At 36.5% G+C, this 23,081-nt stretch overlaps 2 protein-coding genes across 12 annotated transcripts; both read right to left on the minus strand.

The window, feature by feature from the left end:
* Window positions 1–7,290: 7,290 nt before the first annotated feature.
* Window positions 7,291–10,998, minus strand: LOC137736944 (pyruvate dehydrogenase complex E1 alpha subunit). Its single transcript, XM_068476270.2, has 8 exons — window positions 10,005–10,998; window positions 9,824–9,903; window positions 9,495–9,572; window positions 8,486–8,581; window positions 8,308–8,379; window positions 8,046–8,099; window positions 7,833–7,898; window positions 7,291–7,657 (listed from the first exon to the last, which is right to left on the minus strand). The coding sequence occupies exons 1-8, from the start codon at window positions 10,714–10,716 to the stop codon at window positions 7,613–7,615; spliced, it is 1,203 nt and encodes a 400-aa protein (XP_068332371.2). The 5' UTR covers window positions 10,717–10,998; the 3' UTR covers window positions 7,291–7,612.
* A 1,384-nt stretch (window positions 10,999–12,382) lies between these two features.
* Window positions 12,383–21,797, minus strand: LOC137736771 (paired amphipathic helix protein Sin3-like 3). Of its 11 annotated transcripts, none has more exons than XM_088682372.1 (25): window positions 21,515–21,776; window positions 21,348–21,405; window positions 21,103–21,238; window positions 20,425–20,589; window positions 20,126–20,315; window positions 19,946–20,044; window positions 19,692–19,853; window positions 19,326–19,590; window positions 18,766–18,902; window positions 18,591–18,666; window positions 18,486–18,515; window positions 17,984–18,261; window positions 17,732–17,886; window positions 17,245–17,372; window positions 16,869–17,123; window positions 15,960–16,655; window positions 15,753–15,823; window positions 14,382–15,035; window positions 14,022–14,125; window positions 13,808–13,946; window positions 13,560–13,712; window positions 13,303–13,466; window positions 13,103–13,211; window positions 12,752–12,935; window positions 12,383–12,625 (listed from the first exon to the last, which is right to left on the minus strand). In XM_088682372.1, exons 3-24 carry the CDS (start codon window positions 21,174–21,176, stop codon window positions 12,783–12,785), a joined length of 4,257 nt encoding a protein of 1,418 aa, XP_088538498.1. In that variant the 5' UTR covers window positions 21,177–21,238; window positions 21,348–21,405; window positions 21,515–21,776; the 3' UTR covers window positions 12,383–12,625; window positions 12,752–12,782. The 11 variants fall into 11 exon arrangements, with proteins under 11 accessions (XP_088538498.1, XP_068332137.1, XP_088538497.1 ...); XM_068476036.2 differs by having other exon boundaries at window positions 12,383–12,628; XM_088682371.1 differs by having other exon boundaries at window positions 12,383–12,628; window positions 21,103–21,251; window positions 21,515–21,766.
* Window positions 21,798–23,081: the final 1,284 nt, after the last annotated feature.

Raw genomic sequence — 23,081 nt, forward strand, 5'->3', positions numbered from 1 at the left:
AAGTCGTGAACGTTTGACAAATACATTTTGCAAAAAGCCCACTTAATCATCTTTTTTATGTCTACTATGCTCTATTTCTTTTTTTATTTATAGCAATTTGATTAGAATATTGTGTCCGCTCTCTTGCAATTAAATTTGAATTCTATTCACTGCAAATCAAACTAAGTTATAATATCGCTACGAAAAAGTTCAAGGACAAAATTTGCAAAAATGACTTTTTTTTTTTTTTTTTTTTTTTTTTTTTTTGTGGAAACAAATGTGCTCTAACAAGAATTGAGATCCTCTTTGTATTTCGAAGTCTGGAGCCAGCGCCTCTAGAGATCGGTTCGTTCAAGGGAGAGAGATAATCAATTTATGTCAGGTTAAAAAAAAAAAAAAAAAACTTGCATTCTGACTATTCTCAATGAGAACTGGTAAAGACCGGTCCTTTACTTATGTTAAAAATATAAGTTGGACGCGACCCGATAGTACCCATTTTTTGGAACGTCCAGTGCCATAGTCACTTAATGGGTAAGTCATCAATCTCTAAGACGGACTATGTAATGTAATTTATTTGCTGGATTACAGGTGGGCATTTTAACAGAGGTTTCTATTATATCAATCTACCCTTGTATGATTCTTATTGAAGTATATATTCGGAAAGTGGGTGCCGACACTTGATTTGTGTGAGGTGAGCCAGTAAAACGAGCTAATAGAAGCCGTATAATTTAAAATAAATGATTTAAAACTTTGAGTCCGTTGGCTCCGGATAAAGAGATATGAAGAGGATTTCAATTCCTCTAACAATACACGTAATAATTATCAGTTGAGTGGAAGCCAAGAAATAGACAATTCCTTGCTTGTGTAGTGGATATTCAGTGAACTTTCCGTCTCCAACAATTATTGTATCAAATTCTTTACCTCCAAAATGTTGCAATTATTCCATTATTTAAAAAAAAAAAAAAAAACATTGCTTGCGTTGCACAAGAAGAAGCCAAGAAACTAACCCAAAAAGATTGTAACCCTAGAAAGCTAATTAAAACGATACTTAACGACTAAGCAATTTGACTTGGCATTTTGATTTGGAAACTGACGCACTAGTACATTATTATACAAGTTGGAAAAAATGAGTTGATTAAATATTTTGTAATACGAATAAGGTAACGTTTAATGAGTTTTTATATTTTAGTTTGACTCGTTACATTATAAAAACTGTCATTTTTTATTTACTAAAAATTCAATATTTTTTTTTTAAATGAGTCGAATAGCTTTCACTTTCGAATTTGTCATTCGTTGGAGTGTATAGAATGAGTAAAATAAAGCGTGTCATAAAATTTTATCTTATTAGACAGTTCAATATATTGTTTATTGAAAATTTTCACATAAAAAAATCAAATACGAATTTAATGTGTCAAGAAATCACAATCAATTAACAATGATATGTGAATTGTTAAGGTATCTGACATAATCACTTCATCTCTAAAACATTTATTGTATAAATTTGTGAGTAAATACAAATGCAAGGCTTAATTAAGCGAATTTAGATCCTCTATGGATCTCTATGCCCAGGGCCAACAGATCATGAAATTTGAACCACTCAATTTTTAATTATAGGCTCTCATTAGTCTATTTTACTGGTCCACTTCACATAAAATCAAGCCCTTAAACAGCTTGCCTTCTTTGACCCGTCGACCACATAACAGAAATCCGAAAAGGATGTGAGTTTTAATTAAGCTGGTATGAAGTGACATTCATAATTCATTCATTGCATTGCACCCTTGCAACATATTGCATAATTTACCGACTAATAAAACTAAACCAAAATGATGGTAGTCCTAAAAAGTTAATTACAACGGTACTTAACGACTAAGCATTTGACTTAGCATTTGATTTGGAAACCAAACTGACGCACCACTGCCTTATTATAAAAGTTGGAAAAAAATGAGTTGATTAAGTATTATGTAAAACGTATAACTCAATAACGTTCACATGATTTTGATATCTAAGTTTGACGCATTATATTTTAAAAATCGTAAATCTTTATCCACTAAAGATTTAATATTTTTTTTTTGTTTAAAAATTAAATGTGTCATCCGCTTTCGAATTCGTTATTTAGTGGAGTGCATAAGAATGAGTAAAACGAAGCGTGTCATAAAATTTCATCTTAATAGACAGTTCAACGCATTGTTTATTTAAATTGTCAATTTCACATATATAAAAAATTAATAAAAATTTAATGTGTCGATAAATCACAATTAATTAACAATTATATGCTAATTGTTAAAGTTTCTGACATAATCACTTCACCTATAAAACATTTAATTGTATAAATTGGTGAATAAATACAAATGCAAGGCTTAATTAAGCTGGTATGAAGTCAAATTCATGATCCATTCGTTGCATAATTTGCAGTGCACCGTCGCAACATATTGTATAATTTATTTTATTTTTTAGAAAAAGTGTACAATATATATATATAAATTAAATATATTTATATAAAAACGATTTGGAAATGGTCCGTGAACTTTTCAACTAGAAGGCTATCCATAAAATTTTAAAATAATGGGAGGAAGTGGCCTACCCAATCATCCCTCCTCTTTCTGTTAGATTATTGTAATCTCAACTTATAATTTATATTCTAATTTATTTATTTACAATAAAAGTGTCAGGTGCAAAGGATTAACATTTTAAATTACATTGGAATTGGCTTGATTGGAATCCCGGAAACCACCCAACTTGTGTTTAATTAACTAAATCCACTTTTCAAGCTTTTTACAGATTCTCGATCGACTAATAATTTAACGTTAATTTTCATACTAAAATCATAAGATGGTTTTGAATTTACAAAGAATCGCACTTTTTTATAAAGTCTCCTTGACATTTTTCAACTCCTTAACTAAAGTTGTACCCAAAATATACATTTGAATGTCGTTTCCAAAATTTCATTGTTAATTTCTGCTCCCAAAATTGTCAGAAATTTTGAACTACTTCTTCCTTTTTAAAGTTTAAAAATATTCCTAAGTTCAAAATTTACATCATCGATTAACATTGATGCCAAAACAAATGTATATCTTATTTTACATTTCTAGGACATGTATTAGAAGAGTTAAAAATTTGAAATCTCATTTAATTTTTTTTTTATTGACAGGATGTAGTTCCAAAAATGTTAAAAAAAAGGGTTATAAATTTAAGTTTTATTTACTTTTTAATAGTTTAAGATATATATTTCCATATGTATACTATGTATTGTCGTAACTTATGTTAATATTTTTTCTCACCACCCTCGATGGTGAATCAGTGATACTTATCATCCTATTTATCAGATGAATTTAAATTCTGCAACTTATGTAGTAGATAAACACAAATTTTAAAATTTAAAATAATCCAATAGTAATAAGTAGAGTGGTGAACAAAATGTACCTAGGGAACTTTAACGAAAAGCTCCTGGTATTGTTCACTTTAACGAAAAATCATATTTTTACACCAAAAAATCAATCCTGGTACTATTTACTTTACCTTTTATTTTGTTCTTATCGTTAAAACTCTAAGTTTTCAAACTATTTTCATTAATTTTCCTTAACTTATAACGTGTTGTTTGCAACAATGAATTACAAATATTATATATCGCCCCGCATTTATGTAAGTCGAACTTAAAACTTCATCCAATCAACTGATAACCTAATCAATGTTCAAAAATCCACTTTTAACCGTCAAATAACAAACAAATCATAAACAAAAAAGGTTATATAGTGAAGTGTCTTAAAGTTAGAGCAAGATTTGGCTTCATCGTTTTGGAATTGGATTCTCTTGTCTGTCGCTCATTGGAGATAAAACAAAAATTAGTGTCAAACTTAGCAGCTCGAAACTCTAATATTTTATACAAAACTCATCAGAATGTCTGCTTTGATTTCTGCGTTCATGATTAATCAGACGGTCAGGATTGGTCTGCAAAATCAGGAGGAGGTCAGGGTAAGTCAGAGTACTATACACTGTAGAGAGCGTGAATAATTTGACTGCACGTGTGGGGGGGTTAAAGGATCAATGAGGAGTTAAACTCTGCAACAAAACATGATTTTCTTTGTATTAATTTAGGATTTAGCGAATATTAATTTAATTAAAAATTGATTAATAATTGGGAAGGTGGGAAGTTTGGTGGGGAAAGTGGGTGCATTGGATGCCCTGAGGCTCTGACGGTGGTACTGAGTTACAAATTGAATGATGCAACCACCACGGTCGCTGGCTCACCACTCGGACGGTGCTGTTTTGTTCACATTAACCTTGGTTGCATGTAGGGGAGCAATTTTGTACGACTTTAAATTCGCACGAATACCAAATTTATTATTCAACTAATATTTTTGTTGATGTCCACGGATACTCTTTTACACAAGTGCGATGACTTAAATTCAGCTTTGCATAAATAGCGAGTGCGATTTTAAATCATTGAAGATTTAACTTCTATCTCCATTTTTGTTGTGTCGAAGAATAGTAATATACTATTAATTCCATATAGGGGATTTTTGAATTGAGAAAATCGGTTGACTTGAGACGAAGAGAAATGTCCATCGCTTTTATTTAGTGATTCAGTTAAACCAATGAGTAGCAGAAGGACATCCTCATAGACTCTATTGAGGAGTAAGGAAAGGGCTTGATAAATTTTTCTAATTTTTTGCAATTCGAATTTAAGACATCACACTTATTTTATACGGGACTTCTCCATTCACATTGATATCATGGGGACTCATTTTGGTGGATCCTAATGGGGGTCATTCTTGTGTTTGCCTTAAACAGGAGAGAAACATCTGTATAACTGCTATATTAGGGCAGCTCTCCATGAGGTTGACGGAACCAATGCGGGTCAGGCTAAAACAAAACAAATGGAAAGTTTCATGATGTTGTGAAAGGTGTCCAGCATATGACGTGATTATAGTGTCCTTACATGAATTTTTCTCCATAAGCGGACAGTTGGCAAAGAGCGACAATACCTAAGAAATTCTCTTTTAATTGACACAAACACGACATGAATATAAACAACGACGCGTGGGTATTTGAGCATTTGCCAACTGTGGAAATTAGCACTCTGTCTTCTTTTCAACTTACTCTCCCGTGAAACAAGCGTGTTTCGTGTCTCCCTTCTCAGAGTCGACGGTTTTTTGCTCATGTTTATCCATTGCTTTGTTTGGTAACGTCTTACGTGAGGCCTTCAAACTTTTCCAATTTGGCAACAACAAGCGGCAAGTGGCAACCTCTGCAAATGCTGTAACGCTTCTTCTTCATCCACATAGAGAGCGTCAGTCTTGCATATAATTTGGTGATGGCTTTATTCGGCTTGGACCGTTATCGATAGACACAAGAGAGAAGAGGTGCCGGAACCTTGTGGAGATGTGGTTTGGGTTCTCAAGCTTATCGAGGGCAAACTAGCTATGTATGAGATTTTCTAGTATATTTTGAGATTGTTCTATATTCTCTAGATGTGACGTAATTACACGCACGATAGACATCAAAAACTTCTTGTGTTCTAAGAAAAAAAAAAAAAAAAACACGTTTTGTAGGATATTGAAAAACTGTGACGTGATTACATGTACTACAAGTAGATAATAAATGACTTTTGCTTTACTACGAGTGAGGCGTTCACGACCACTAATACAAGGGCCCCTCTCCCCTATGGAGTGAGTCTTACCAATGGAATCGGATCCCTCCAGACTCAATTAAATTGAGCTTGTTGAGCAAAGGATTCGGGCCATTGAAATTTAATTCAACAGTTACAAACAGGTGGCTTTCTAAAAGTTATAATAATTGTAGTCGTTGGATCAAATTTTAACGGTCTGGATCTTTTACTCTGCAAGCTTAATTTTATTGAATTTGGAGAAGATCTTGTTCCCTTACCAATGACTCGGTATTAAATTATTAATTGCCTAAACGCCACCATAGCAGTAAATCCGTTTGAGCAATGGATCTGCAATCCACCTAAAATCATTTAACAGAAACATTTCCAACTTGCAATAAGAAAAATTTCAGGAAATTGAGGAGGAAAGTTATTGGCGGGCATAGCTAGAGTGCGGAACGTATTTACACATCGCACTCCAATGCACGTGTATATTTGCACTCCCCAACATCATTTGTTCAAATGGATAGTCAATAAATTGGGAATTAATTGGATGATCATTTTATCAGGTAGATTTATTAAGAGCATCTCTGAAGGATATGTCAAAAGATAAATGTTAAATGTTAATTTGATGGTTGAAGTGGCTAATAGCGGAGCTAGAAAATTTTCACCGGATGGGCTAGCTTAAAGATTTAAATCTTTATAAACAAAGAAACTTGATACTATATTTTTTACTGTATCAGCTACCTTAAGAAATTTTTCACAAGGTGGCCCAAGAACTTTCGTTATTCAAACAAATTCAAACTTGTATATATACAAGAAGCGATGAGAAAAAAGATATGAGAAAAAGAGATGATTTGTAAACTATATTTTATAATTAAACCGAGAGAATTCGAATCAGTGACTAAATATATAGTGAGCTACATTCGAAAATCAATAAAAATTACATGTAAAATTTTATTTTCTACCAAAAGCTACCTGGGCTATAGCCCAAGGTAGCCCTTAATGTGGATTCGATGGTGGATGTGGCAATGTCAAATTTTCTCTTTTTTCCAACTAATATATATTTTTTGTTATGAATGATATTTGTAGAACCCATTTTAAAAAGAAATCAATGAAAATGAATTTTCAAAATCTATAATTAGTGCATTAATGAAATCCACACAGTAAAATAATTAAAAATTATTTGACATCACATTTTCTCGTATGTTAAATTTGACATATGAAAATTCACATGTCAATCCACATAGGATGACATATCGGTTAAAGTTTGCTTCTACCTTCAAATTTGATTACATGACATTCCAATTAGAATTTGACATCTCCTTTAGAAATAATCTAAGAAATCATAAAATATTCTATTGTTTCTTGTAAAAACATAAAAATGAAACCCAATAATTTCATAAAATTCAATGACCAATTTCACCATAAATTGCATCATATTATTAATTCACCCGCCGTCAGTTGCATCACATTATTACTTCACCCACCGTCTCCTCCCTTCCCCCAACCACCGTCTCCGCCGTCGTAGGAAAACGAAGTCCGTCTCGTCCACGGACTCATAGCCTGAGTGGAATCCATCCAACATACCAAGTGAAATAGTTACTTTCTGATTGAATACAAATTTCATTTTTTTGGTTAACCTCTTCCAATAATTGAATGGCATGCGATGCGATGCGGGTTAATAAGCTTCAAATGCAACCTGGAAATGAGAAAAAAAAAATGCAGATTTCCAAAAGCGAACGCCAGTAAACTCTCAAGCATCGAGACCTACATATCATGAATGCAACAATTCGGCCTCAATACTTGCGAGAACAATCAATAATCCTATACAAAAACGACGGCGAGTATCAAAATGTACAGCTCGGAAGAGATGGCCATCTTTACTCGAACCATTTATTGTTTCATTTTTTCTCTTTTCCGGGAATTTGGAAGGTGTGGTTCAATTTTGAAAGCAAAAGGACCTTCAGGGTCAAGGAAGAAGGACAGTAATTGTCTTTGGTCACTCATCGGCAACTTTCCGCTTTAGATTCAGGGAAGTACAGTTCTGATTTCTTTCCTATCTGGTCCAAAAGACTGCAATTAAACAGAAAAACTTTTATCAGTAAAAAGGAACTTTTAGCCGTAACTGGGGCAAGTAACATCCACATACAACGTAATCAAAGAGGTCGTAAGTAATACATGGTCACGTAAGAACACACATTGTGTGCTTATCTGTGTGTGAAATACAAGGGAAGGGATTAAATATTACCTCAGTTCCATAGCCTTTCACATAGATATTTGTGAAGAGTTCGGAGGGTTCTGGCATCGGGCTTTCCTGAAAACAGGAACAACAGACATCAAATACAGTGTGACAGAATGATAACTAGTAACAATAGAAAGTTGGCTGCACCCGTCGCGTTTAAAAAGGAAGATAAAATTAAACTAATGAAATCAAATGACAACAACAGAAAGTTACACTTACTTTGGCTTGAGCAATGGCTTCATCAACTTCTTTTCTTACTTCCTTTTCAATATCCTAAAAGAAGAGTAAAGAAAGAGATAAATACACACTTTTTCTGATTGTCCTTTATGGCATTCAAGCAGGGATCGATCCCCTACCAGCAAGATGAGAAACAGGAATGGGACCAATAAACTAACATTTAACCTCAATTAAGAACTTTTATACCCGAATCGAAATGAAGTTAAATTTAATATAGAAGTGAGCATAGTTGAATTGTATATACCTTTAGATCCTTCTCATTAGCTAGATCATGAGCAAATATCAGCTTTCTTATTCTATCAATTGGATCACGCTCCTAGAAATTGCATCACAAAGTAAAATTATAAAAGACACTTACAAAACTGTGGCATATAATCTCCAAAATAAGGGAGGGGGAAAGGATTTAAGTATGCATATCAAACCTGTCTCACGCCAGAAATCTCATCACGTGTGCGGTAGGTGCTACCAGGATCAGACATAGAGTGACCATGGTACCTGTAAGTGTCCATTTCAAGAATCTGACCACCAGTATCAGGAAGATTGTCAGGCAAAAAATATCAGGCAGAGTAACAACAAATTCAACAATTATAACACTTGAAATAGTTCCATGAGTTCCATCAATGTATGAATAACAAGTATGCAATCCAAAGACTAAAAAGCTCTTGGACGACTTCATATATCACACAGAACACCATTTCAAAAAGACCAATTAATTTCTACGGTTCAAAGGTTGATCTAGACAAAACTCCGGGTCTGAATGAAGGTTACAATTCCTCAATGAACCACACAGGCTTCTCTAAGTATCTGAACAATTTCAAATTAGAAAAAGGGAGAATGTAATACTTGGACCAAACATTTCATTTCATGCCCCTTTTCATTTCCAAAGTATTATATCTCTCTTTACTTCCACAAAGGGTGTACGAATGCTAAAAAGGCAACTCTTCAAGTAGAAAATGCATTGCTTACCCAACAAAGTACTGGAGTCCATGCAACTGTAACCCAAGTTTATACTAGAATTCTAAAGGGATTCTGCATCAAATTTCGGAATGTCTGCAAACAGAGTTGCAATTTCTAAAACTAAAATCATAGTCATACATTTACTGTCAAACTGACCCCAGACTAGAGGCTAAGACGTTTCCCTCATACGCAAGATTAATTCACAGACCACATGCTTGATAGTTCATTGTAGCTTCAATCTAACGTACGCTTAACATTCTCTGGCAGCATTTGCAATCACAATGGAATTATGAGTCCTCCCACAAAAAGTCATTTGACATACGCACTACCTATCAGGTTTTGCTTCTGTATGTGGGACTATAAACTAAAACAGTGAAGCAGATGTCCTAACAATAAATCAAATCATGTTGCCATAGTTTGCACAAAGAACTTTCAAAAAATCATGTCAGAGCAAACAACGGAGGAATAACTCACAATGGGTCCGTTCTTCAGAGCATGCTCCTTGGCAAATTTGCATGCCTGCTTTACGGCAAACACATCCATACCGTCCACCTGAAGATTAGCCACAAACCATTAGCTAAATGAGCATAAACTCCTACTAGAAACAATAATCTGATTATCATCTACAATCGTCTACCCATTCAATTCACACGATATAATCAATTCAGTATGACTTAGTAAGTACTTACAACTTACATGTTATACCAATCACAAAACCATCTTTCCTCAGTTAGCTAACAAAATTCAAAGCAAATGCACAAGCAGCAACCAATAAAATTCCACACTGAAAAATTCTATCTAACCTTCAAGCCAGGAACATAATCTCCACGCTTGTAATATGCGGGACTCTTCGCCGCTCTCCACTCGGCGGTTCCCATTCCATCTGCGTCAAAAGCACACCGAAATCATTCAGTATATGTAAATTGACAGTTTCTATTGATTCTATTGAATCAATCTTTTGTTTATGAAGAAACACCTACTTACAGTGATTATTCTCACAGACCAAAATCGCAGGCAGATCCCAAAGCGCAGAAATGTTAAGCGCCTCGAACAACTGCCCTTGATTGGCCGCACCGTCACCGTAGAGAGCAAACGTCACCGTTTCGTCCTTGGAGTACTTCTGCCCAAAAGCCAATCCACATCCCAGCGGAATCTGAGCGCCGACTATACCGTGGCCGCCATAGAATCCAGCGTCCTTCTTGTAGAAATGCATGGACCCACCTTTCCCCTTGGAGCTGCCAGCCTGGCGCCCCATGAGCTCGGCGAAAACCTGCAGGAGGGTCCCACCGCGGCCGAGGAAGGTGCAGTGGTCACGGTACGCGGTGATGATGCAGTCCTTTTTGGTAATTGCGGCCTCCATGCCGATGGCGACGGCCTCCTGGCCGTCGTAGAGGTGGCAAAACCCTCGGATCAGCTTGGCCTTGTAGAGCGAGTCGGCGGCGATCTCCATCCGGCGCATCAACGCCATGTCGCGGAAGAACGTCATAAGCTCCTTGGGAGTGGTCTCGAGCGTGCGCGACGGCGGCTCACAGTTGTGGGAGGTGAAGGGGAGGGAGGTCTCGATCGTGAGGGTGGTGGAGTCATCGGCGGCGGATGATATCGGACGGCGGAGAGATGGGGTGAGGGATAAGGCGGAGGCGAAGGGCCTCAGGCGATTGGAGCCGGAGGAGGAGGAGGCTAGGCGGGATAGAGCCATATCTGACCGTTGGATCGTTCCGGCTGTCTGAGACGATGGGAGCTGAGAAACTGGTGAAAGAAAAATGAAAAGCGTTTGTGGAGAGTTCGGGAGTTTGGCAGCGGAAGTAGAAGAGATTTTTGAGTGCGACGGGGAATACCAGAGTGTATATCACGTGTCAGTGTTAAATATGTGTTAAAAAATTAATAATTAAAAAAAACCTATTTTTCATTACTTGTATAAAAACACATACCATCCGTTTTTCGGTTACAAGGAAAATTTTGAACCGAGAAGTAAGCTGTCGTTTTTTTGTGGCGGAGTGATTTCTTTGACTTTATAATTTTGTTATTATTTTATAAATTATATTAAGTGAATGTTTAAAATTGAATTAGAATTAATTGATGAGCTTATTTTTTATTAGTGGCATATTATACTGTCTAAACAAATGATTTCTTTAGCATTTTCTTTATAATTCTTAACTTTTATTTATTTTATATTCCTGAGTCTATAGTTGTAGTATATTTTTGTGGTTGTTTGTTAATTTAATTTGCACTGAAAAACTTAATTTTGAGTATTTGACTAAAATAATCCGTACAAGTGTTGGTAGCAAATGCGAAATGGGGTTTGGTGGAAGTAAGCAAAGATGCGCTTGCGCTACATGCGGTTTGGTCATTTGGTGGGTGGATATTATATGGTCTACACATATTGAACGGCGGCTGGGCGGGCGCCTTATTATTATTTGTTTATTTTGCCAATAATTTGTTTGAGTTGATAATAAACAAATGATGGTCTATTTGGTCTTTAGCTCAAAGGCTATAAAATTCTCATATACCATTTGTTTATTTTTTGCCACCAAATTGAGTAAATCAAACGAAAACAATGATTACGGTTGACAAGCATAACTTAAGACATCTCAATTACAAATTAAGATGAATATTACTAGACGGTGATAATGTTGGGTTACCGAATCAACGTCGTCGAAATGACCAATGTTTCGTTTTCGATCAATTCGGTGCATTCCGATGGCGGTGGCGGCGGCAGCGGCGGCAGCGGATTTACGATGGTGGCTAGGTCATGGTGTCTTGATTATAGTGATAGCTTGGTGGTGGTGGTTTGAGATGATTGGTGGTGGTGAATCTCAGATTTCGATGTGCAAGTGCATGAACACATTAGACAAGATGCAGCCGCAGATTCCGGATTCAAGCAAATACTAAATGCGGATTATAGACAAATACAAAGCCCACTCAGCCCAATACCGAATTACGACCATCTAAAAGATAGAAAGATAAATTACTCATGAAGAAAACTTCTCCCACCATTGCAGTATCAGAAGGGATGAGTTTTCTCCCTGTTGAGCGATACCAAATTATTTCTCCCCTCTCTTAAGTGTAAGTATATCGTTGTTTAAAAAACAAATCATCTTCTAATCTCCACAAAACGAAAAATCATTCGCTTCCAAAATTAAGAAATTATCTTCTAATCTAATCCTCCATACCAAATGATACTAAAGACGACATGGGTATCGCTTGCATAAACATACAGACCAAAAATGGAAGATTAACGATTAGCAAGTGAGAACCGGGCTGGCTGGTCTCCCGGCCAAATCAGTCCGGCAATTTTAATGACCGACGCATATAAGTATCCACCGTAAAATTAATTAGAGCTTCCGATACGACATTAAAAAAGATTAACAAAAAAAAATTGATGAATAAAATGAACATGCATCTCAAGTTTACAACACAAATTACCTCTATTTACATGAATGCGGCTTAAAGATCCGCATCCCCCTCCCCCTCTCCTCAAATTCTTTATTAGGTTGGAGAGACGGATGTATGAGAATACACAGGTAATTCCACCAAAAGCTTTTTCGCTCACAGCGCCTCAAATTTTTCGAGTTTCCAGTGCCACGGTATGTAATGCTTGCAAAATGCTACTGGAGAAACAGATGTAAACAGCATCACACATAGTTTGAGGGTTTTCTCAATTATATTAACTAAAAAACACTACTTAAACGATAGAAGTGTCAGACACCGGTATTCAGAAACGAAGCACATACCATATTTACTTGATGGTCAAAAGATGACATATCATGAGCTCGAAAGCAACCGCTGAAATCGTTCTACTCTACTAGAACCGTTAGGAAACCTAGCCGGGTTAAGGCATGAACTGTTCTGGTGCAAACTTTTCCTTTTCTTCTTTGTCCGAAACAGAAAGTCTTCTGTATCTAAGACGTACGAGACCTAACACACAAAAGTTTAATTGATTAACAGATGCAGAAAGGCCAGAAAAGAAGACCTAATCATAGAAAGGAAATCCACAGACTGGCTCAATTTAATGCAAAACTTATCGTCGTAATGCACGAAAATAATAACTAGCTAACATATAGGCAGAAGAGTGAATATAGTACCTTGGATGAATGGCAAGCAATCTTACACTCCAGACCATTGGCGACTTTTAGCCCTTCCATGGCCTCACAGATTGCAGACAATTCATCACTACTATACTTGTGTTTGTTCCTGGGAAAAAAAATTAAAAAAAAAGTAAGGCATTAATAGTCATGACAACTCAACTTCAAAAACTCTGTACTGCCAACTATAACAAACTTACCTCTTCAAGAAGATCCCAGACTTCTCTTTTTTGTCAGGAAGAACTGACAGGAATTCATTATGCAGATATGCGGAAAAATTAGGGTCCATGGAAACAGCAGTCATTTCAGGCTTATCATGCCCAAAATCCATAAGCTGAACAGACACCCGGGTTGGGGAGGATGCCTGCAACGAAGAAAATAGTGATTATAGATTTAGAGTTGAAATTGCATTAGTGTAGATAGTATTACAACTTAGAATGTAACATAAGAGACATACACATTCGATGCGATAAATGTTCTCATCATAAAGAAGAACACGAGCATTTTCGTGATAAACCACATCAACAAATCTTCCCAGTTTTCTTGATTTTTCAAATGCATAAAGCTGGAAAAGTTTGTTGTCCATCTCATCACTGGCAACAGTTTGGAGCTGAAAAAATAGGAAATGAAGCAAAACTTCTGGGGTCAAAAAAAGGGAGATGGGAAAGAAACTTGAAGAAAGAAGAAAATGTATGGCCATCCAACCTGCTTAACGAGTTTGTAGATCAGCTTGTCTAATGTGAATAGAAGATATGATTGTGTCCCAATGATGGCTCGACAATCATCCTCAAATTTTGTATTGTCAGAAGAACCGTCAAGTAAATTGTAAAGTGCACTCATGAATCTGTACCATAAAATAAGGAGTTAGGAAATATATACACTTAGTTGTGAACAAACAAGGAGACCAAAGAAAAACCACCTAGCATAAGAATCTGAAGGGCTCGAATCATTTGAAGCAGCCCGCCACTTCCTCTCAGCAGATGATGAGTTAATCTTTGCTGATTGTATTCTCTCATATAATGTCTATCAAATAAGTGAAACAGTTGGGATACACGTATATCAACATCACCATCTACTAAATTCAAAGAGAAAAAAAAAAATTGACCAAAGTACTTGCATATAATCCATTAGATTAGATATGGACAGTTGAGATATATACGAGTACGACCCACTAATCCATATATGATCTAATGGCTGAACTACAAGTACTTAAGTTTAAGTCCTTGTGCACCAATACACACGTACACTTGTGTGTACGTGTCTTAATAATTAACCTTACTTGGTGAAGCCTGAATAGCACATAGAAAGAATCATTTCCGTAAAATATCCGAGAGTCCTTCTTCTCCTTGTCATGTAAAGCTGAAGGAACATACTTTGCAAGAGGCTTCACGGTCAGGAGAAAACGTTCTGAAAGAGGCAAAGATATTCCATCTCCTTCAACATCATGGGCATCAGCCATCCCTTCAGCTTCACCTTCACTCTCAGCCTTAGTATCGTGCTCATCATTGTCCCCATCTTCCTCACGCTCTTCACGAGAACATTCCTCCCCATCACCAGACTCGCTTCCAGAAACATCACCATTCTCAGAGGCATTCTCACTATCCTCCGATGACCTCGGAGCACTTTCCTCACCTTCATCATCGGCATCAGCTTCATTTTCTCCACCTGTCTCTCCAGCACATATTTCTCCTTCCCCATGTCTGGCTTGATATTGCCTGCTGATAGTACCATGCTTTGATTTTTGAACGGCCTCTGAACCAGCTTCTCTATAGTTTGCAAAATTATCCTCCTCAAAATCTCCATTTGGAGATATTTCGCCTTCTTCTCTTTCAATCTTGAAGTGCCTAGCAGACTCTTCAAGATATCTGAGACCCTTGGCGCCTTCTGCTATTGCTCCATTTGAGGAAATACCTGGTCTTGTAGAATCACCAACCTATGACATCAATAGGAACACAAATATCTTCAGCACATATTTACCGTGACAATATAGAAATAATATCCAGTACCCACCACAAAGACCACTAGCATACAGTTTGTCAGCTATAGCACAATTTGATGAGTAGTAAATACAATCACTGAATTGACTTATCAAAAGTTGATATTAGAACATATCTTACTACATACAAGCAGACTACATACCATGGCATGTTTATCCACAAGATTTATCTAATAGCTGATTACAATGTATCTAACCCATACATTTAAGATAGTTACATGCCATATCAAGTTTATCATCTCAACATAATCAACGTACAAGGTTGCAAACTGCCATGTGGTTGGAAATTTATATAAACTCTAAATATAGCTGTAAGTGTCATACCTTTTGTTTCATTTGTTACTACATATCTTTCAGCTTTTACCAAAGACACTCATGATAAGAATAACTCACCAAACACAGTTTCCAAAATTCAGTGCAAAAACCTCTACAAGATTAATATTACACACACACAACAGGAAACTCTATTTGTTCCCATCTAACCTTAACTGTTCAACATGTGCAAAGATTGCTATTTTTTTCACTACCCTTTCACCATAAGTATTCAAACTACTAACCAAAATTAGTTTCATCAAATATGTACCAACAACCCATACTGCCAATATCAACCAGGGTTCTCAAAACATCAAAGTTTTACCACTGGACCAGCCATACCTCTGATGAAGGTAACTCCAGCCCAACATCAACAGTGCCATTACCAGGTCTGGACGGAGTAGGACTATGCCCTAGTAACCAACAAAAAAAAGGATTTCAGAAATCTAGTTGCAATTTCAGAAAGAAGATTATGAAATAAATAAATAACAAAGCAATACGTCCAATTAGTACGAAAAAAAACTCAGTAGTTTTGAACGTTCTACAAACCTGATGAGTGTTCTAAATTAGTTCTTCCATTACTTTGCTCCAACCCAGTGGCAAGTGATGCATTAGAATTCACTAATCGTTCATTGAAAATGTCTAGTTTGCTAGCCCCAGACGTTTCATCAGCTGTAGATGTATTACTCTGCACTTTACCTTGTTGAGAGGTATTGCAGAAAGTATCACCTTTACATGCAGCACGATCAATGTCAAGCGAACTTTCTTCTTTGACCCCATTAGCCCCATTTACTGTCCAAGTCCTGCAAGAACTTGACTGTTCAGGTTGAATGCTTTCATCACCATTTCTTGATGAATTTAATTGTTTGGAATTCGTCAAAGTAGCATCAGCATCAGGACTACCATCACTCTCTCCCGGACTTGCAGAACCACTCTTTACGGTAAGATTTTTTGCTTTCACAACATCTTCAGTATCCTCTGCACCTTGAGGCCGTGTAGGAACACCAAGTATTGGTTCAAGAAAAGTTGTCCATATCTTCATAACTTTATCCAATTGTTCGGTAGTGCAAACTTCTCCACAAGAATATTTGACGAGTTGATACAGATCTTCATGGATTTCTGGGTCAGGGTACTCAAATTCCAAATTAGGAATAATCGGTCGTCTATTTCCAGCAGCAATAGCAAGAAGAACATCATCTTCCTTCCGCTTCTTCTCACTAATCTCTTTAATCTCTGCCAACAAGGCTGCAAAAGTTTGTTCCCATCAATGAGAGGAAAGAAGAAACGAGCAATAAAATCCATAAGCGGAAAGAGCAAATGCAAAAGAAAGGAAGAATACGGAATCTCAATATTCTAAACTAAAATGGAAGAGAAAGCTTGCTGCCATTATTAATTTGTAAAACTAAAAACTCTCAGTCAAAGAAAATAAGGAAAAAGAAGATGCAATTTTTAAATTACCTTTTGTGCTTAAGCTCTTGGTGTCTTGTTGCTTAAAGTAGAAGCTACGATGATCAAGTGACTTGTGATAGTTCTTGGCATATATATCAGCCCAAACTTTATTAAAATCTGAACGACACCTTGCCCACTCTTCTTGCTTTTGCTTCAAACGGGTCAATATGACAGGCAAAGCTAGTGGAGCATTTTTCCTCAACACATCCATCACATCAAGCCCATGGTCACCATATAATCGCTCAATGCACCTTAGGTTCAAAGCTAGAAAAGAAGAGACAAGGGAAAAGTTCTGTCAAAAATATATCCCCATGAAAAAGAAAATCAACAACTGAGGTTATATTACATAAGCAGCTATCTTCAATTCAGTCATTAAAATAATAACCTGTGAAGTGTTCTTCAATACGAATTGGACTGTCCATCTTAATCGTATTGTTGTTGATCTTTTCTAGTAGCTCTTCCACACGCTTGGTTGTTACGTTCACGGACTCCAACAACATATCCAGCTCAAACCTAAGAAATATAAGAAGATGAATTACCCAGTAACAAAGTCAATTCAGCCAATAGCTGGAAATCTTTACAAGCAATTGGTAATTTGGTGGCGCAACAAAGGGCAAAAGGTAGAAATAAACAGCATGACACAAATCTTTCCCTCTCGAAAGACAGATGCCAAAAACCAAAAACAGAGGTTCCCCTGTTTATAAATAAGCATTACCAAAGTGCAAAAATGGCAACATGAACCCTAATCACCTACAACAATAAATACAATTTTGAGGGAGGTGGGTAGGGAACAACCACCTTGAGTTAATGTTGCTAGAAAACAAATAAATAATGGGAAAAAAATGGTTGATATTGAAAAATCTTTGACCAACCTGTCATCCTCACACCGAAACAGGCTTTCTTCATACTGGTTTTTGCGCATGTGTTTAAAAGAATAATCCTCACTTCCAGAAGTAACGGATACCCAGTGATCATTTAATACTTCAGAACCAAGCTCTGTTCTTTGGCTAGCAGAAGGTATTGGATACTGCATGACATGAAAAGACAAATAGAAATATCAGTAAAAGCATCAATACCTCCTTAAAAAGGAAAAATAGATAACTGTCTCTGAAAGCACCACATACGTTCTTTGGCAGGAGACGATAACTCGGAGTGCAGCGCTCACAGTTGGAGAGGTCAAGCTCGTTAATGGGTTTTGCCAAATATTTATCCTTGCTGGTAAATAAACTCTTCTGGCCTCCAACTTCTTTATTTCCAAAGGCACCATTTTTATCAAGTCTATCTCTTTCTCGAGATTCATGCTCTCTATCTTTAACCCCATCATCCCTTTCACGATCTCTATCCCTATCCCTATCTTCTACCTTCACTGATCTTGGTATATGTCCTTCATTCCACAAGGATTCTGTGATGAATTAAGAATTAAGAGTTGGTTTGCAAGTCTATTGACAAAGTACAAAATATTTATTAAAAAAAACTACAAATTAACCCTCAGATCAAATTAATAAAAAAAAAGGGGAAAAAAATGGTTCTGTTCAAGACCATGCCAGTGCCCGAAGTCTTTTGATAAACTAAGAGGAGGATCTAGCTTATATGGAACAAAAAAAGGGAACAAATCATGTTACGTACTTTTACTCATGACACCGGCAAGGAACCCATCTGCAGGACAGGACTCAATTAGATAGTGTTAATCACACATATATAGTGCAGGTAAAAGAATAGACTAGAACAAACCTTTCTTCTCACAACATGCCAAAAAATCATCGAACCCATCCATAAGTTCTGGATATCTTCCAATTAAATCAGCCACCTACACAAGGCGAAATTAGAGATTGTGTTCTGTAAATTTCCTTTTAACAGGTAAATAAATTATAACAGTTTATATCAGTATTACAAGTATACAACTTACCAAAGACTGCAATTCAGAGCGTGTAATAATTTCCTTGCTATAAATATGAAGGCACTTCAAAAATTCCTGGTAATCTTCAGGATTTTGTAATTTCTCCTTCACTTTCTCGCAGAAAGCAAACTCCTGGCCGTACATACCTGCGATGACATACAATGAGTAAAAGAAGCTGCTGGAGGAAGAACAAACAGGCAAATAAAGTGCTCATCAAAGAATAAAAGTGCACAAACAACTGATCATATAGTTGATACTGACAAAAATCTTAACTTATGTATATGCAACAGTACTGAACTGTCCAAGGTGTGACAGTCTTTACTTAACCCCCCCCCCCCCCCAACCCCCAAATAACGCACACACAAACGCACATGGGAACAAGTCAAATTTGTCAATAGATAGATTGCTAGAATGTATTAATTTATTAATTACCAGATGAAAACCAACTTTCATCAATGGTTATGTAAATTAGTTCAAAAATATCATATAATTCTCACTCTTTGCAGAATTTTTATCATCATAAGAGGATGAAATGAGATTTGCTGCAAAATTTTCAAGGCCTTGCCCACCTGGCTGCAATTGTTCAGTGTCCTCAATCCTACGAGCAGATTTCCGTTTGTGGGAAAAACGCTGCATACTGAGGTCTCTACTGCCATCATGGTCAAAATCCCTATCATCCCGTTCTCTTCTTTCTCTGTCTTCTCTCCTCTCCTTCTCCTTCTCGCCACGCCTCCTTTGATCTTTGTCCACTTTCATTAGAGCTTTATCATGGTCAGGATCAGGACGGTCAACACTGAGATCATGGTCAGCATAAGAACCCATGGTCCTTTCTTTCTGGCAACAATGAACCAGATGTTAGCATCAACAACAATGAGACATCAGAATGAAAAATAAGTAATACAAGGGTGAGAGAGTGAGAATGGAAAAAAAAAAACCTTGTCCACATGCATTTGCCGCATAGTAGGCATCGCAGAGCTCCTATCATGGAGCATCGAGTTTCTATGAGGTGGATGAATAGAGGCTGTTCCTGTAGTATCAGGTAAAAAGTGAGTAAACTCCACAAGCAAGTCTGAGTGGTCTTGGAAAAGTGCAGCAACCTGCAGAAGTTCAAAGTGAACTTTTTAGAACATGAAATAAACGAACAGCATCAGATTAAGGAATAAGGTACGCAAAAGATGCATCAACACACCTCCTGGTAAACCTCTTGGATGGACTTGTTTTCCTTTCTGTACATATTCAGAATGTCTAAAAAAGATTTATAAACATGGTCGTCGCCTTGAAATCGTGTCTGCAGATAGAGAATTCATTAGGTTACTAAACTTTAAAGTAACCAGTAACACCAGACTAAGCTACGAAGTGATGCTCCGACCTTAATTTTGTTCACGAAATTGATTGCTTCTTCAAATTCAACAGGCTTCTTTTGAGGAGGTTGTTGGTCTTCATCAAGTGGGAGGGTTATTTCATATCCCTTTGGCAAGAAGGTATTGAAACCTAATATTAGCTCTCGATGCCCTTTAAATAAATCCTTCACCCTCTCTATCACACCTGCAGTGTCAATTCTACAAACAACACAACACACAAAAACTCAAGTAAACACAAGCTTAAATAAGCAAATTACCATGTAAATTAAATGTATGGATTTTAGTATAGCATATAACATGATCGAACCTTGTGGCCTTGAAGTCTTTCATGACTTCAAGAAATTCTTCGTATTTTCCCCTGTTCTTGTCTTGAAATATATCCTTCACCGCTTTTAGATACGCTAAGGCATCATTTGTTGTTAGTTTTTGGGAAGCTGCTGCTGCTGCTGCCATCATCTGGGGTTGCCCAGAACTTCATTGCACAAAAACAAACTTACAAATTAGTTAATGTACAAAATTCCGAACTATTCCAGTAGATCAATCGCCAGAAAACAACTTTTTTCAAGTAAAATTAAACATCATCTTAAATTTTGTTTTTCATTAAAGAAAAGATAAGAAAATCCGCATACATGACCAGGGTAATAAGTTAAAATTTAAGTTTCTCCTCAGTCCACACCCGAGGAAGATTGAAACTTTCAGAGATAATTGGCCTAAAAACCTAACAAAAAACTGATCTTTCTGGGTAAGTCACGCTTAACCGGTCAATTTCGTAGCCTCAAACTGATAAATTAACATTTAATTTTAAAATTAAAAGCACACGCAGTAAATCAACAAGCACGGACTCACCAAATTCGACCAATAATCAACTTAATCTCATAATTAAAAAGCATGTTCTAGGATAATCAAACACGAGAATTAATAATTAATACAAGAACAAAAATTAAAACAATAATGAGAAGAGAATACAAGGAGAAGAAGGACTTACGGCTCTCCTCGAGCGGAAACCATGGGCCGCTTGAGTTGCGAGCTCATAAAAACGTCGTCTCTGGACCTCTTCATCTCCGTCGTCGTCACCGCCGCCGCCAACTCTTCCTCTCCTCAGCCACAAATCATGCTTCAAACTGCGATTCAACACTAACTCCCTCATTCAAACACAAGCAACAAGCACAAAGCAGATCTAAAACCAAAAACCAAAAATTCAAACGCAAAACTCGACGAAAAGCTACATACAAGCACCACAATTCCAATCCCGAAGCTCCGAGCAGATCACCTCTCCGACGCCGAAATCCTAACCACAAAACAAAACCAAACAGTAATTAACATTTACTTGAAGGTAAAGCAATGCTCAGAGAAAATTTTCTCAAATATTCCGGAGAAAATCAGGAAACGAATATTACGAAGAGATCGTCGAGTCGTCAAACAGCCGAAGTCTTCCTCCACAACGAGCTTTTCTTCCAACTCCGAACAAAAAACGCAGACGAAACGTTTCGCTGCGGAGATTGTTGTGATTCTCTGAAGGCGCAGCGAGAGAAGACGAAGCCAAATTATAAAACTTCTCCCCTTACGTTTTTTTTTCTTTTCTATCTTTCTCGAGAAACAAACAGAAAAAAAACAGAGAAAATAGAGAGAGGGGAAGAGAAGACGAGTTTAAGAAAATGTGGTTTATATAATATTAGGGATATAAATATAAACGCCACCCTCCTCCTACAGAGACTAGGAAAAAATTGGGGTTAATTTTCCGGTCACATTAGGGATGGTTTTACCGGCTGTAGGCGGTCCTCTCTTCCACGTCATGAAAAATTAGGGATTTGGTATTGATTAGGAGGTGATTAACTACTCAAAGCATGGATTAATCACAAGGGAGTAGTGGCAATTTGGGTGATTGAGTGGAGGTGTTGGGGGGTAAATGCGTCAAAGGGATTTTGAATTGATTTTGGGCATGCTTTGCTTTTTGGGGATTTAGGGTTTGGGCAAAGGCCGTAGATTTTTTTTTATTTTTTTGATAGATTTTGATTTATGGGTGCTGCTGGTTTGGTGTAAGTGTGTGAGTGGTTGTAGCAAATGGAAGTGGGTTTTTTCTAGATCATGATTTTTGATGATGATATTGCGTCTAACAAATTGGTTGTGAGACTAATAATGTAATATAGCTTTGTAATCAATTTTTCATAATATTTTTTTTTTTTTGGCTTATCCTTGAAATTGTCCGTTTTTGTTATTCGTGATGGGAATTTCTCAATGACTAGTCTCTAAGCACGCGCTTAAGCACGAATCAAGTGATTTTATCGTCTTTTGTTGGCTTTTATTTGTTTGTCATATTTGGGTTCTCTTCTTTTTCTTTTTCTTTTTTTTTTCTTTTTTTTTGGCTTTGACTTGAAATTGTTTGTTTTTATTATACGTGTTGGAAATCACTAAATAACTAGTCTCTTTGCATGCGCTTACACGCTTATCAAGTTGTTTTATCGTCTTTTGTTGACTTTTATTTGATTGTGTTCTAAAAGTGACAATCAATTAAAATTCTCGCTATGGAAGAAATGTGGACTTATTTTTGCCATTTGACCGTGTTTAAATTTAACGGATTCTCCTTCTCATAGTATTTTAGCTAAGTGATGACATTACCTTAAGGGCTTTTTACCACATGTACTAGTAAGAGTAGAGGTAGTTCTCAATTTAAATTAGTTTAAAGTGGGATGCAATAAATGATGAAATGCTTTTGGGAGTAGAAAATAAGCGTAGATTCAAATATTTCCGAATTGATTAACCTTTCGAGCTGCTACTTAATCCATGGGAGATATCTTTGGTATTGAAATATATATTGATGTAGATGAAGAAAAAAAGATAGATAATGACGTGGCTGCAATTTGATTTTTGAAAACTGAGATGGGCTGGCTGAGCTCTGACTTAGAAACCTGGCTTTAAGTTGTGATGCCTTGGTTTTAAGCAGAAGCTATGGCATCCAAACAGGGT

This window comes from Pyrus communis, chromosome 13 (genome assembly GCF_041283825.1).
Source record: "Pyrus communis isolate YQ-2024b chromosome 13, ASM4128382v1, whole genome shotgun sequence".
In the NCBI taxonomy this organism is placed as follows: Eukaryota; Viridiplantae; Streptophyta; class Magnoliopsida; order Rosales; family Rosaceae; genus Pyrus; species Pyrus communis.